At 46.8% G+C, this 15,786-nt stretch overlaps 1 protein-coding gene across 2 annotated transcripts in view; it reads left to right on the forward strand.

Moving 5' to 3' along the window:
- Window positions 1–15,511, forward strand: part of LOC143930777 (phospholipase A2, minor isoenzyme-like) — a 111,734-nt gene extending 96,223 nt beyond the window's left edge. Inside the window, exons 10-11 of one of the 2 annotated variants that reach the window (XM_077455380.1) lie at window positions 2,971–3,098; window positions 15,208–15,467. In XM_077455380.1, the coding sequence (XP_077311506.1) occupies window positions 2,971–3,098; window positions 15,208–15,329 (250 nt within the window). In that variant the 3' untranslated portion in view covers window positions 15,330–15,467. Of the gene's footprint in view, window positions 1–2,970; window positions 3,099–15,207 lie in introns of both variants that reach the window. The other variant, XM_077455370.1, reaches the window with a different exon arrangement.
- The last annotated feature ends 275 nt before the right edge of the window (window positions 15,512–15,786 follow it).

The following is a 15,786-nucleotide window of genomic DNA, read 5'->3' on the forward strand; positions in this document are numbered from 1 at the left end:
CAAAAAAAAACGCAGAGGTAAACAAAAAAGACTTGACAATTTTGAAAAAAAAAAAACAATATTGTTTACTTTCTGCTATAAAACGTATCCAATAAAAAAAAATTATAAATTCAAATTTCTTCACCAATTTAGGCCAATATGTATTCTGCTACCTATTTTTGGAAAAACTAATTCCAATAAGCGTATATTGATTGGTTTGCACAAAAAGTTATAGCGTCTACAAACAATGGTATATTTTTATGGAATTTTTATTTATTTATTTTTACTAGTAATGGCGGCGATCAGTGACTTAGCAGGACTGCAACATAACGGCAGACAAATCGAACACTAAGCGACACTTTTAATGCTTTTTTGGGGCCCAGTGGCACCAATAGAGTGATCAGTGCTAAAAAAAATTCACATAATGACATTGGCAGGGAAGGAATTGACATCAGGCGCGATCAAAGGGTTAAAGGTGTCTCTAGTGGGTGCTTTACTGTGGGAAGACAGAGTGTTCCTACTTAGCAGAAACACAGGATATCTCTCTTGCCTTGGCACAGAACACCAATCTGTCTTGTTTACAGATCGGCGTTCTGCCTCTGTCAGGAACAATCGGTGGGTCCCAGTGGATTAGCTGATTCGCTGATTGGCTCCTGCTGTGTCCAATCACAGCAGGAGTGGGTCGTCGACAGACTCGGACGTGCAGAATTATGTAATTGGAGGTGATTCTGCGCACAGGAGCTGCCGACCCGCAGTAAATGTACATGGGGCGGTCGGCAAGCAGTTAAATTATTTCTTACTGAGTTATTTTTTACTCCTTGTAACTTCCTTCCTGAGCTCCTGGAACTCTCTTTTGCCCACTAACTTCAGTTTGCTTGGAATGAGCAGTGCATGTTATTTGTGGTCATGCACACTACACAGTCCATAGTACTTATTCCAACTTGGAGAAGAACAATAGAGGTTGGCTACAGTCCTACATACAATAGGACCGTGGAGAACAATATCACCCACTAAGAGGAAGGAATTTGGTCATTTGGAAGCGACTGTGAACAATAGAAGGTCTTTTGTCTTCAATTAATGCATCCTTAACCACTTCCGGACTGCCCCACATACATTTACTGTGGCAGGGCGGCCCAGGTACGTGATTTCATGCACGCAGTTTAGGGGACATGCGCCAGCCACCGGCGCCCCGCTCCTGCTGTGACTGGACACAGCAAGAGCCAATCACGACCCACCAGGAGAGGAGCCAATGTAACATATGTAACAAAGCACACTCTTGATCTGCCAGGGAAAGATAGTGAGAGATCGTGTTTTAGCTAAGCTGAATCACGATCTCTCTTTTCATCCAGTGAAGCCATGCCCCCCACAGTTAGAAACACCTCCCATTAAACATATTTAACCCATTGATCGCCCTCTAGTGTTAATCCCTTCCCTGCCAGTGTTATTTATACAGGGATCAGTGCATTTTTTATCACCAATCACTGTATTGGAGTCACTGGTCCCCAAAAAGTGTCACTTATTGCCAGATTTGTCCACCGCAATGTTGAAGTCCTGCTAAAATTTGCAGATCGCCGCCATTACCAGTAAAAAAATAAAAAATTAAATAAAAGTCCCTAAATCTATGGCATATTCTATAGATGCTATAACTTTTGCACAAATCAATCAATATACGCGTATTTGGATTTTTTTTTACCAAAAATATGCATAAGAATACTTATTGTACACTTATTGTACTTTTTTTTGTTTATAGCGCAAAAAATAAAAACCGCCGAGGTGATCAAATACCACCAAAATAAAGCTCTAATTGTGGGAAAAGAGGACATACATTGTCAGTTAAAATGACGCAGTGCCGTATCGCAAAAAATGGCCTGTCAACGAAAATGTCAGGAAGTGGGTAAATCCTTCCGGGTCTGAAGTGGTTAAATAGACTTTTTTAACCACTTTCAGACCGGACCAATTTGCTGGTCAAAGAATTTTGCGATTCGGCACTGCGTCGCTTTAACTGACAATTGCGCGGTCGTGCGACGTGGCTCCCAAACAAAATTGACGTCCTTTTTTTCCCACAAATAGAGCTTTCTTTTGGTGGTATTTGATCACCCCTGCGGTTTTTATTTTTTGCGCTATAAACAAAAATAGAGCGACAATTTTGAAAAAAACGCATTATTTTTGACTTTTTGTTATAATAAATATCCCCCAAAAATATATAAAAAAACATTTTTTTCCCTCAGTTTAGGCCGATACGTATTCTTCTATATATTTTTGGTAAAAAAAATCGCAATAAGCGATTATTGATTGGTTTGCGCAAAAGTTATAGCGTTTACAAAATAGGGATAGTTTTATAGCATTTTTATTAATAATTTTTTATTATTTTTTTTTTTACTAGTAATGGCGGCGATCTGCGATTTTTATTGTGACTGCGACATTGTGGGGGACCCATCGGAAATTTTTGACACATTTTTGGGACCATTGTCATTTATACAGTAATCACTGCTATATAAATGCAGTGATTCCTGTGTAAATGACACTGGCAGTGAAAGGGTTAACCAGTGGGTGGCAGTGTAGGGGTTAAGTGTTCCTAGGGGAGTGTTACTAACTGTGGGGGGGTTGGGCTTTCATTTAGTGTACACTGATCTCTGCTTCAATCACATGGAGCAGAGATCAGCGTCACTAGTTGCTAGGCAGAATAGACAAATGTTGTTTACACAGCATTTGCTCTATTCGGCCGCTCCGTGAGACGATCCGGGGATGCCCGCGGCGATCGAGTCCGCGGGTCCCGCGACCGGACTCACGGGGGTCCCGACCAGCGCGATGGCAGGGCGGCATCGAATATTGGACGTACCTGTACGCCAATATGCCTGCCCGTGCCATTCTGTCGACGTACATCATCGTGCGCTGGTCGGGAAGTGGTTAAGCCAGACTGTAGTGTCACTTTAAAACACTTGATGTATGTTCCTATGAAAATCTGATAATTATCTCTCCTTTTGCTTGCAGGTGCTGCCAGATTCACGATAACTGCTATAGTGAATCCAAATCAGTGGCAAACTGTACCCCCGTATTTGATAGCCCTTACACAGAGTTCTACTCATACAGCTGTGAAAATAATGTTGTGACCTGCAAAAGTAAGCGTTACACTTATTTTTTTGCTCTTCGTCACACAATGAAAAACATATTCTAAGGAGACCCTGTCGCCCAAACTTGGGAAATTAAAGATAACCTTGCAGTGGGGCTCCCCCAAAACTGCAAGAGTTAAATGCTCATTTATGTCTAGAAGTATAATAAAGAAAAGTTTAACTTACCTTACCCTTCACTCCCACAGGCTCCTTCTGTCTGGGTAACCTATCCCAAAGCCATTTTTATTCTGAGCCCCATCTGTCAGTAGAACTCTGATGTCATCATGCACAATGCAGGAACAGTCCTGCATTGTAAGTGAGGACGCAGTGGAAGAAAGGGGAGTGAGGATAAGGTAAGTAAAACTTTTTAATATTCTCCTAGACAAAAATGAGCTGAACTTAGGGCTCCACTACATTGCAAGGGGAGTTTTCCAAATTCTCCAGTTCCAGAGTTTAGCTTTAAGCCTTGAAACAGTCCTACTATGACATCACTCATTTACTGTATTGTATCAGATCAACAGAAACAGGATAGAGCTACAGAATGCCATCTCTGTGGCAGGACATGGTTAGGTAGTGCTCAGAGATACCAGAGAGCAGGGCAATTGATAACAGTCAGCATAGGCAGAAAGCATAGGACGTTATCAGCTATCAAGACTTCTGTCAAGATCAACTGGTATTTTTCTAAAGCTATCAACCTTGAAAAAAGTATTCATACCGCTTAAAATATTCCTTATTTTGTCATGTTGCAACCAAAAACATAAATGTATTTTATTGGGATTGTATGTGATAGACCAACACAAAGTGGCACACAATTGTGAGGTGGCAGGAAATCATAAATGGTTTTCAATTTTTTTTACAAATATGTGTAAAGTGTGGCGTGCATTTGTATATAGCCCCCCCGTGTCAATACTTTGTAGAACCACCTTTTGCTGCAATTACAGCTGAAAGTCTTTCTGTGGATGTCTCTACCAGCTTTGCACATCTAGAGAGGGACATTTTTGCCCATCCTTCTTTGCAAAATAGCTCAAGCTCTGTCAGATTGGATGGAGAGCGTCTGTGAACAGCAATTTTCAATTCTTGCCATAGATGCTCAATTGGATTTAGGTCGAGATTTTGACTGGGCCATCCTAACACATGAATATGCCTTGATCTAAACCATTCCATTGTAGCTCTGGCTGTATGTTTAGGGTCATTGTCCTGCTGGAAGGTGAACCTCTGCCCCAATCTCAAGTCTTTTGTAGGTTTTCTTCTAAGATTGCCCTGTATTTTGCTCCATCCATCTTCCAATCAACTCTGACCAGCTTCCCTGTCCCTGCTGAAGAAAAGCCGCCCCACAACATGATGCTGCCACCACCATGTTTCACAGTGTGGATGGTGTGTTGAGTGTTTTGTGCCGTGTTAGTTTTCTACCACACATAGTGTTTTGCTTTTAGGCCAAAAAGTTCAATTTTGGTCTTATCTGACCAGGGCACCTTCTTCCACAGTTTTGCTGTGTCCCTCACATGGCTTCTCACAAACTGCAAACAGGACTTCTTATGGTTTTCTTTCAACAATGGCTTTCTTCTTGCCACTCTTCCATAAAAGCCAGATTTGTGGCATGCATGACTAATAGGTGTCCTGTGAACAGATTCTCACACCTAAGCTGTGGATCTTTGCAGCTCCTCCAGAGTTGCCATGGCCCTCTTGGCTGCTTCTCTGATTAATGCTCTCCTTGCCCGGCCTGTCAGTTTAGGTGGATGGCCATGTCTTGGTAGGTTTGCAGTTGTGCCATACTCTTTCCATTTCCTGATGATGGATTGAACAGTGCTCCATGAGATGTTCAAAGCTTGGAATTTTTTTTTAACCTAACCCTGCTTTAAATGTCTCCACAACTTTATCCATTATCTGTCTGGTGTGTTTCTTGGCCTTCATGATGCTGTATTTTCACTAAGGTTCTATAACAAACCTCTGTGGGCTTCACAGAACAGCTGCATTGATACTGAGATTAAATTACACACAGGCAATTGGCTGCACTAGATTTGAGTTAGAGGTATCAAATGCATGCCACCCTTTTCAGATATTTGTAAAAAAAAAATGGAAAACCATTTATCATTTTCTTTCCACTTCACAATTATGTGCCACTTTGTGTTAGTCTAGCACATAAAATCTTAATAAAATACATTTACCTTTTTGATTGTAATGTGATAAAATGTGGAATATTTCAAGGGGTATGAAAACTTTTTCAAGGCACTGTATATCCCTGGACATATGTACATGTAGGCTTGCCCGGGCAGGGTACTCAAGGACAGGGTTAGTCTCATACTTGGCTCCTAATTTACAAATTTTAAACTTGCAAAAATTGGGGCCTGTCTGCATGTTGGTGCATTTATTACAGTTTCTTTAGGACTGCATACAGTGAATTATTTTTGGACTTCTAGGCAAAAGGGAAGTCTCGTGTTGTATTGGATCACTAACTGAGAACACAAGCACAGCTGAATACGCTTACCGGTTCTGGTACACTGAGAACCTTATCCTGGATGCTTGGAGATCTGCAGTCAACAGGGTCCCGATTCCTGGTGGCTTGTCCCCAGCACTCTGATCCTCACAGACTCAGTATCTCTGGTGTAGGCACAGACAGATTCTGACAGCGGGTTTGCAGTCTACAGTCTGCAGCAGCAAGAGGCTCTCAGTAACTCTGTCCTCAGCCTCTATACACACAGAATACAGCTCTGGTCCCAGAACACCAGCCCTCTGTGGTTATTTCTCTGTTGGGGCACCAGCAAGTATGCACTACTTCACTTCCCCTTGACATAGACCCTGCTTCCTCCCTCGAAAGGGAAACTACTGCTCCCCCTCATCTGTTTTTGAAACGTTGCCAGCTCCTGTAGTTCACTGCCCCATTCACTTGCACTATACTGTGCTCTTTTAAGACTTCAAGTCCTAGTGTTCATTGCAGGAGACATTATCTTCAGGCGAGGTGAAGGAAGAGGAGGCAGAAAGGATAGGCGGATGATTCCTCACTTAGCCACCTGGTAACTCAGTGCAGTGGTGGGGAAAGGGGCAAAGAAAAAGTGGGACAGTGTGAGGGGTAGTGATGGCCGAACGGTTCGCCCGGCGGTCGTTTCGCGGCGAATTTCCGACTTTCGCCGTCCGCGGGTTCGAACGCCTTTTTCCGTCGTTCGCCCCGGCGGACTTACGTGTTTAATGTATACAAGAACTTTAACCTTTCGTGACACGTTTATCATGTGTTACAGGACAACCAATTGAGACATGACAGCTCATGGACACTTGGACATTCCCCCTAACCTATAAATACACCCGATCCGGTGGCCATTTTACATTCTTTCTTCTGTCACTGTAGGGAAAGGATCCTGTGTGGAGTAGGGACAGAGAAAACGCTAGCTATTTGGTACACAAAAGTTCTTTTCAGGACTGGTATAGGTGTTAGGTCAGCAGCCTGAGTTTCTTTTGTCAGTTTAGATAAAGGGACAGAGCGCTGTATGCTGCTATTTTAGGGACAGCTCAGCCAGATTAGTCTTTCTTCATCATCATCATCATCATCATCATTAGCTGTTACTATCAGGTCCACAAAAGAGCTATTCCAGCTAATCGTTCCAGCCTACTCTTTTTTGCCAATTTGTATAGGGACAGGCAGGAAGCAGTGTGTCAGGCAGTGAGGATAATTTTAAAGACTTGCTGTTACTATTAGTTCCACAAAGGTTCTTTTCAGGACTGGTATCAGTGGTACGGTAATAGGCTTGTACACGTATAATATTCTTTCTTCCAAATATAGAAAGAATATTATACTTGACTGCTGCCCTTCTGCTGCAGTCTGCTAATCATTCACAACTCACTTGTTCCACAAAGCTCTTTATCAGGACTGGTAACTTGGTCTGTCTAGGGTGCTACGGTACATAGGCTTGGGTGCGGTACAGTCTGCTGTTCTGTAAGGACCGCTATCGGTCCACAATACATAGGGTTGCCGTGCACTACTGCTGACCGCTGCCCTATACTGCAGCAGTCCTTCAGCGGTATAGGGACTGACGCACAGTCTGCTAAACACTAATACACAACCTGCTTGGTCCACAAAAGTTCTTATAAGGACTGGTAACTTGGTATAGGGTGCTACGGTACATAGGCCTGAGTGCGTTACAGTCTGCTGTTCTGTAAGGACCGCTATCGGTCCACAATACATAGGGTTGACGTGCACTACTGCTGACCGCTGCCCTATACTGCAGCAGTCCTTCAGCGGTATAGGGACTGACGCACAGTCTGCTAAACACTAACACACAACCTGCTTGGTCCACAAAAGTTTTTATAAGGACTGGTAACTTGGTATAGGGTGCTACGGTACATAGGCCTGAGTGCGTTACAGTCTGCTGTTCTGTAAGGACCGCTATCGGTCCACAATACATAGGGTTGACGTGCACTACTGCTGACCGCTGCCCTATACTGCAGCAGTCCTTCAGCGGTATAGGGACTGACGCACAGTCTGCTAAACACTAATACACAACCTGCTTGGTCCACAAAAGTTCTTATAAGGACTGGTAACTTGGTATAGGGTGCTACGGTACATAGGCCTGAGTGCGTTACAGTCTGCTGTTCTGTAAGGACCGCTATCGGTCCACAATACATAGGGTTGACGTGCACTACTGCTGACCGCTGCCCTATACTGCAGCAGTCCTTCAGCGGTATAGGGACTGACGCACAGTCTGCTAAACACTAATACACAACCTGCTTGGTCCACAAAAGTTCTTATAAGGACTGGTAACTTGGTATAGGGTGCTACGGTACATAGGCCTGAGTGCGTTACAGTCTGCTGTTCTGTAAGGACCGCTATCGGTCCACAATACATAGGGTTGACGTGCACTACTGCTGACCGCTGCCCTATACTGCAGCAGTCCTTCAGCGGTATAGGGACTGACGCACAGTCTGCTAAACACTAACACACAACCTGCTTGGTCCACAAAAGTTCTTATAAGGACTGGTAACTTGGTATAGGGTGCTACGGTACATAGGCCTGAGTGCGTTACAGTCTGCTGTTCTGTAAGGACCGCTATCGGTCCACAATACATAGGGTTGACGTGCACTACTGCTGACCGCTGCCCTATACTGCAGCAGTCCTTCAGCGGTATAGGGACTGACGCACAGTCTGCTAAACACTAATACACAACCTGCTTGGTCCACAAAAGTTCTTATAAGGACTGGTAACTTGGTATAGGGTGCTACGGTACATAGGCCTGAGTGCGTTACAGTCTGCTGTTCTGTAAGGACCGCTATCGGTCCACAATACATAGGGTTGACGTGCACTACTGCTGACCGCTGCCCTATACTGCAGCAGTCCTTCAGCGGTATAGGGACTGACGCACAGTCTGCTAAACACTAACACACAACCTGCTTGGTCCACAAAAGTTTTTATAAGGACTGGTAACTTGGTATAGGGTGCTACGGTACATAGGCCTGAGTGCAGTACAGTCTGCTGTTCTGTAAGGACCGCTATCGGTCCACAATACATAGGGTTGACGTGCACTACTGCTGACCGCTGCCCTATACTGCAGCAGTCCTTCAGCGGTATAGGGACTGACGTACAGTCTGCTAATCACTAACACACAACCTGCTTGTTCCACAAAAGTTCTTATAAGGACTGGTAACTTGGTATAGGGTGCTACGGTACATAGGCTTGAGTGCGGTACAGTCTGCTGTTCTGTAAGGACCGCTATCGGTCCACAATAGATAGGGTTGACGTGCACCACTGCTGACCGCTGCCCTATACTGCAGCAGTCCTTCAGCGGTATAGGGACTGACGCACAGTCTGCTAAACACTAATACACAACCTGCTTGGTCCACAAAAGTTCTTATAAGGACTGGTAACTTGGTATAGGGTGCTACGGTACATAGGCCTGAGTGCGTTACAGTCTGCTGTTCTGTAAGGACCGCTATCGGTCCACAATACATAGGGTTGACGTGCACTACTGCTGACCGCTGCCCTATACTGCAGCAGTCCTTCAGCGGTATAGGGACTGACGCACAGTCTGCTAAACACTAACACACAACCTGCTTGGTCCACAAAAGTTTTTATAAGGACTGGTAACTTGGTATAGGGTGCTACGGTACATAGGCCTGAGTGCGTTACAGTCTGCTGTTCTGTAAGGACCGCTATCGGTCCACAATACATAGGGTTGACGTGCACTACTGCTGACCGCTGCCCTATACTGCAGCAGTCCTTCAGCGGTATAGGGACTGACGCACAGTCTGCTAAACACTAATACACAACCTGCTTGGTCCACAAAAGTTCTTATAAGGACTGGTAACTTGGTATAGGGTGCTACGGTACATAGGCCTGAGTGCGTTACAGTCTGCTGTTCTGTAAGGACCGCTATCGGTCCACAATACATAGGGTTGACGTGCACTACTGCTGACCGCTGCCCTATACTGCAGCAGTCCTTCAGCGGTATAGGGACTGACGCACAGTCTGCTAAACACTAACACACAACCTGCTTGGTCCACAAAAGTTTTTATAAGGACTGGTAACTTGGTATAGGGTGCTACGGTACATAGGCCTGAGTGCAGTACAGTCTGCTGTTCTGTAAGGACCGCTATCGGTCCACAATACATAGGGTTGACGTGCACTACTGCTGACCGCTGCCCTATACTGCAGCAGTCCTTCAGCGGTATAGGGACTGACGTACAGTCTGCTAATCACTAACACACAACCTGCTTGTTCCACAAAAGTTCTTATAAGGACTGGTAACTTGGTATAGGGTGCTACGGTACATAGGCTTGAGTGCGGTACAGTCTGCTGTTCTGTAAGGACCGCTATAGGTCCACAATAGATAGGGTTGACGTGCACCACTGCTGACCGCTCACCTATACTGCAGCAGTCCTTCAGCGGTATAGGGACTAAGAGTTTTGTCACAGGGTCATTTAAAAAATGACATGCAGAGGAAGAGGCAGGCCCTTCCGCAGGGGTGGTAGGGGTAGGGCAGGAGCAACAGGCTTGAGCCAAAGTGGGAAGTTGCAGAAGGTGCGTTCAATTACTTTAAAGGATGCACCAGACTTGGTTGAGTGGCTCGCTCAGCCTTACTCTTCTGCACCCTCCTCATCCTCTCGATCTGCACCCTCTTCTTCACTCTCTGCTATGTGCACCCCCAAAGACACTACCACCAACAACACGACCACCACCACCACCACCACATACCTTCCGCTTGAGTCACTGGAATTATTTTCCGATCCATATCAAGAGGACATTTCTGATGCGCAGCCACTCTTGGTATTGGATCAGGAAGAGGAGGTAGCAACAAGCGCTACTCAGCAGTCTGACGCCAGTACCCAGATCAGCCCAAGGAGGAGGTTGGTCCCCGGTGTTGCTGCCTACTCTACTTATAGCGGTGGGGAAGGTGACGTTGATGATGACGTGTCTAGTGATGTCACGTGGGTGCCCACAAGAGAGGAAGAGGAGGGGAGTTCAGAGGGAGATATGGACCAGCAGATAGGGAGGAGAAGCAGCAATGACTTACATTGCACAGCAGGGACAAAGCAGACTGCAAATGTATCAGGAGCGAGTCATCGACCATGTACGGTCACATCTGGCGCTCCCAGGACACCGGCACATGGCTCCGCAGTGTGGGCTTTTTTTAACGTGTCCGCTGCTGACAATAGCGTTGCCATCTGCAATCTTTGCAGTCAACGCGTTAGTCGCGGTAAGCCCAATACTCACCTAGGGACGACCGCCTTAAGAAGGCACATGAGCAGCCATCACCGAGCCCAGTGGGAGCAACGGAACACACAAAGCCACACTGCAGGCTCTCACCGTCCAGCCTCGTCTTCTACTTCTCCTTCTCCTCTCTCCTCACAATTGTCCTCCACTCCACCTTCCATCACGCCAAGCTCACATTTTTCTGCAAAAAGGCAGGCTTCCGTGGGCCTAATGTTTGAGCGTAAAAAAATGATGACGCCGGATAACCCTCTTGCCCAACGGTTGGCGGCTGGCTTGTCAGAACTCATAGCCCGCCAACTACTGCCATATAAACTGGTGGACTCGGAGGCCTTTCGCAAATTTGTGGCCATTGGAACACCACAATGGAAGGTCCCAGGAAGGAAGTATTTCTCAGAGAAGGGCATCCCAGAGCTATATGGCCATGTTCAGCGGCAAGTGAATGTATCTCTGGCACACAGTGTCGGTGCCAAGATACATCTGACCACAGACACGTGGTCTAGCAAACACGGGCAGGGAAGGTATATCAGTTTTACTGCCCACTGGGTGAACCTTCTGACGGCCGTCAAGCATGTAACCCGTGGCACCCGTGTAGATTTGGTTTTACCGCCACGGATTGCATGCAGGCCTGACTCTTCTTCTCCTCCTCCTACTCCATCCTCCTCCCTCTCCTCCTCAGCTGACTCCTCCTTTTCCGCTGCTAGCGTCTCTTCCACTGCACCGCCCAAGCTCCCCAGAACCTATTCCACATGCCAGGTGAGACGTTGCCATGCCGTGCTGCGTCTGTTGTGCCTGGAAGCAAAGAGCCACACTGGCCCGGCACTCCTTTCAGCTTTGCGTTCACAGGCAGATGAGTGGCTAACACCGCTCAATTTGACAGTTGGTAAAGTGGTGTGTGACAACGGTGCCAATCTGCTTAGCGCATTGAAACAGGGCAAAATCACGCACGTGCCGTGCATGGCACACGTCTTAAACTTGGTCGTGCAGCGATTCCTTGTCAAATACCCTGGGGTCCAGGACATCTTGCGGCAGGCAAGGAAAATCTCGGCCCATTTCAGAAGATCTTACACGGCCATGGCTCGCCTTGCTGACATTCAGCGGCGACACCATCTGCCGGTCAGACGTCTTATTTGCGATTGCCCGACGCGATGGAACTCAACCTTCTATATGCTTGATAGGCTGCTCCAGCAGAAACGTGCAGTTAACGTCTACCTGTATGAACTCTGCGAAAGAAACGGTTCTGGGGAGCTGGGTTTTTTTTCACCGCGCCAGTGGCTGCTCATGCGCGACACATGCAGACTTCTGCGGCCATTTGAGGAGATCACCAAACTGGTCAGTCGCAGCCATGGCGCCATCAGTGACATGGTACCTTATGCCTTCTTTCTGGAGCGTGCATTGCGTCGTGTCATTGATCAGGCTGTGGAGGAGCAGGAGCGGGAAGATGAGGAAGTCGCAATGCTGGATGAATTCCCAGGGGGGGCTACTCTATCTGAGACAAGTCAACAACAGGAGTCTGATGAGGAGTCAGAGGAGGATGGTGCCGGGGCGGATGAGCAGGAGCAAGAAGAGCATGCTTTAAACCTTTCTGGGATCCCTGTTGTGCGAGGATGGGGAGAGGAGAATGAAGAGGACGACATTATCCTGGATGATGAGCAGGAGCCAGGCCACCACACCGCTTCCACTTTAGTGCAAATGGGGGCCTTCATGCTCCAGTGTTTTAATAGGGACCCCCGTATAAAAAGCATGAGGGTCAAGGACCAGTACTGGGTGGCAACGTACTTAGACCCCCGGTACAAACACAAAATGGCGGAAATGTTACCGCCGTCGCAGAGGGCTGTCAGAATGCAGCACTTCCAGGCCTTGCTTCGAGAAATGCTGCATTCTGCTTTTGCGTGCGCTGGCAGAGGAGCAATTCCCACTCCCAGAGAAGGATTTGCGGGTACCAATCCAACAGCGCCTGCAAGAAGAGGCCGGTTTGAAGATGTGTTGGTGACTTCGGATATGAGGTCATTCTTTCAGCCGACCCATCGACAGGTGTCATCCGGATCCAGCATCAGGGAACGCCTAGACCGTCAGGTGTCCGACTACATTGGGTTAACGGCCGATGTGGACGCTCTGAGGAGTGATGAACCCCTAGACTACTGGGTGGGCAGGCTTGACCTCTGGCCAGAGCTTGCCCAATTTGCAATCGAACTGTTGGCTTGCCCCTCATCCAGTGTCCTGTCCGAAAGGACGTTCAGCGCAGCAGGGGGGATTGTGACCGATAAGCGTACTCGCCTAGCTCACCACAGTGTTAACTACCTCACATTTCTAAAAATGAATGAGGCATGGATCTCGGAGGAATTCAACACATGTGATCAGTAGACCATGTATATGTCTATAAACAATTTTTGGAATCAAGCACACAGACCTTCTTAATTCATTTGGCTCACTTCCCTGACCCAAAAAAGCACACCGTACTATATGCCCCTACCCTCCTCTTTGAAGAGGTTGAGCGGTGTCATATTTCTACTGGGGCTGCTTATTATGAGGGGTTCCCACCATCCCTGTGCTGTGCTGACTTCCTCCTGGGTGTTCTTATTATGAGGGGCTCCCACCATCCCTGTGCTGTGCTGACTTCCTCCTGGGGGTTCTTATTATGAGGGGATCACACCATCCCTGTGCTGTGCTGACTTCCTCCTGGGGCTGCTTACGGTGCTGCTGTCAGCGCTGTATGTCACGGAGCTGCTGTCAGCGCTGTATGTCACGGAGCTGCTGTCAGCGCTGTATGTCACGGAGCTGCTGTCAGCGCTGTATGTCACGGAGCTGCTGTCAGCGCTGTATGTCACGGAGCTGCTGTCAGCGCTGTATGTCACGGAGCTGCTGTCAGCGCTGTATGTCACGGAGCTGCTGTCAGCGCTGTATGTCACGGAGCTGCTGTCAGCGCTGTATGTCACGGAGCTGCTGTCAGCGCTGTATGTCACGGAGCTGCTGTCAGCGCTGTATGTCACGGAGCTGCTGTCAGCGCTGTATGTCACGGAGCTGCTGTCAGCGCTGTATGTCACGGAGCTGCTGTCAGCGCTGTATGTCACGGAGCTGCTGTCAGCGCTGTATGTCACGGTGCTGCTGTCAGCGCTGTATGTCACGGAGCTGCTGTCAGCGCTGTATGTCACGGAGCTGCTGTCAGTGCTGTATGTCACGGAGCTGCTGTCAGCGCTGTATGTCACGGAGCTGCTGTCAGCGCTGTATGTCACGGAGCTGCTGTCAGCGCTGTATGTCACGGTGCTGCTGTCAGCGCTGTATGTCACGGAGCTGCTGTCAGCGCTGTATGTCACGGAGCTGCTGTCAGCGCTGTATGTCACGGAGCTGCTGTCAGCGCTGTATGTCACGGAGCTGCTGTCAGCGCTGTATGTCACGGAGCTGCTGTCAGCGCTGTATGTCACGGTGCTGATGTCAGTGCTCTGTATTACGGTGCTGCTGTCAGTGCTCTGTATCTCCTGCACCCTCTTGTTTGCCTACCCTGGTCCCTGACCTTCCCTCTCCTCCATTGCCTTCATTAGCTCCATAGTCCTGAATTGTCAGAACAATTTCCCAAATAAAAAAAAAATGCTTGTAGTTATCGATCCCAAATTCACCTCATACATGTATTATGCTATTGTCCAGGTGGTGGGACTACGTGCTACCCCCTAATAATTACCCCGTGGCCGCAAATTCGACCTAAAGGTTTGCGAAATTCGCCTCCCATTGAAGTCAATGGAGCCCGCGGCGAACGGTCGTTTTCGCGAACGTTTGTGTCCGTTCGCGTTTCGCGTTCGCGAAACGTCCCGTCGGAAGTTCGTCCATCACTAGTGAGGGGGACCTGAGTGCTCTCTTAAGCGGCGGGCACCCAGATACATAAGACATACATAAAAGCACTCATAATAAAATGTATAGTTTTTTCTTCATAAAGAAGACAAGTGCCTATGCCTGTTGGAGGTTAACAATTGTTTGCTAGTAAGGCATACTGCATAGCAGCTATTCTAAACCATGGTTCCTCTAGAGGTTGCTAGGGGTTCTGAGTGCTGTGGTTGATTGACCTCCCTTTAATGGTATCTGCATAGTTCTGAGATCATTGCCACTTGGCAGAGTAGAAGGCATGACACTAATGATCTTTGTATCTGTCTGCAAAGGTGGTATTCTGACCACCAACACAAGGGACATTCTTTCTGACATCTGACCCCCAATACTTTACTATTAGTAGGGTTCCTGAAGACCTGAAATTTATTTCAAGCTCCTCTGCTTAAAATGTCGAGAAAGGCCACTGTATAGGCATTAGGCAATTGCTATAGACCTCAAATCTAGTGCTAGGCTACACATGGTTGGCAATCCTTCAGCTGGGAGCCACCTTACTATAATACAGATGAAGAAGTAAATCTGGATTTACTGTGTATTTTTCCTCCCATGCAGATGAAAACAATCCATGTGAGATGCACATCTGTGAGTGTGACAGGAAAGCTGCCCTCTGTTTCTCCAAAGCAACATATAAGGAGGACTACAAAAACCTGGACAAGAAAAAACACTGCGAGTGATCGGAGGAAGGCACCGAGTAGTCATATGTTTATTTATTGCATTCATTACACGGCATATGTTATGTTTGGAACCACATATTTCTTCAAATTACAATGTACTGCAGTGTCAGTATATCTCTTCTGCCATCAAGCAACCAACATTACACTTACCTCTACCAATAAATAGCAAACGCAAAATTCTTAAGCAGAAAGACTTATTATGTCATAATTTTATTAATTATATTAATAGTACATATTCATACATCCCAAGTTTGTGAAATGAGAAAGATGGACGTTATTTAGCAGTAAGCAAGGACACTTCTCTACCACACGCCTAGTTGCACAGACCATGAAGAATTAATATGTAGAAAATGATTGGTTAAAACAAAACTTGCAGTTCACAACAACAAAGCCCTATAGAGTAGTCTTCCACTGTAGACAGTCTAAAAAAAAAAATTGTAGAAACTTTACAAAAAAA

The sequence above is a fragment of the Lithobates pipiens genome, unplaced genomic scaffold, assembly GCF_037356315.1.
Source record: "Lithobates pipiens isolate NorthernLeopardFrog02 unplaced genomic scaffold, aLitPip1_a1.2 Scaffold_10, whole genome shotgun sequence".
In the NCBI taxonomy this organism is placed as follows: domain Eukaryota; kingdom Metazoa; phylum Chordata; class Amphibia; order Anura; family Ranidae; genus Lithobates; species Lithobates pipiens.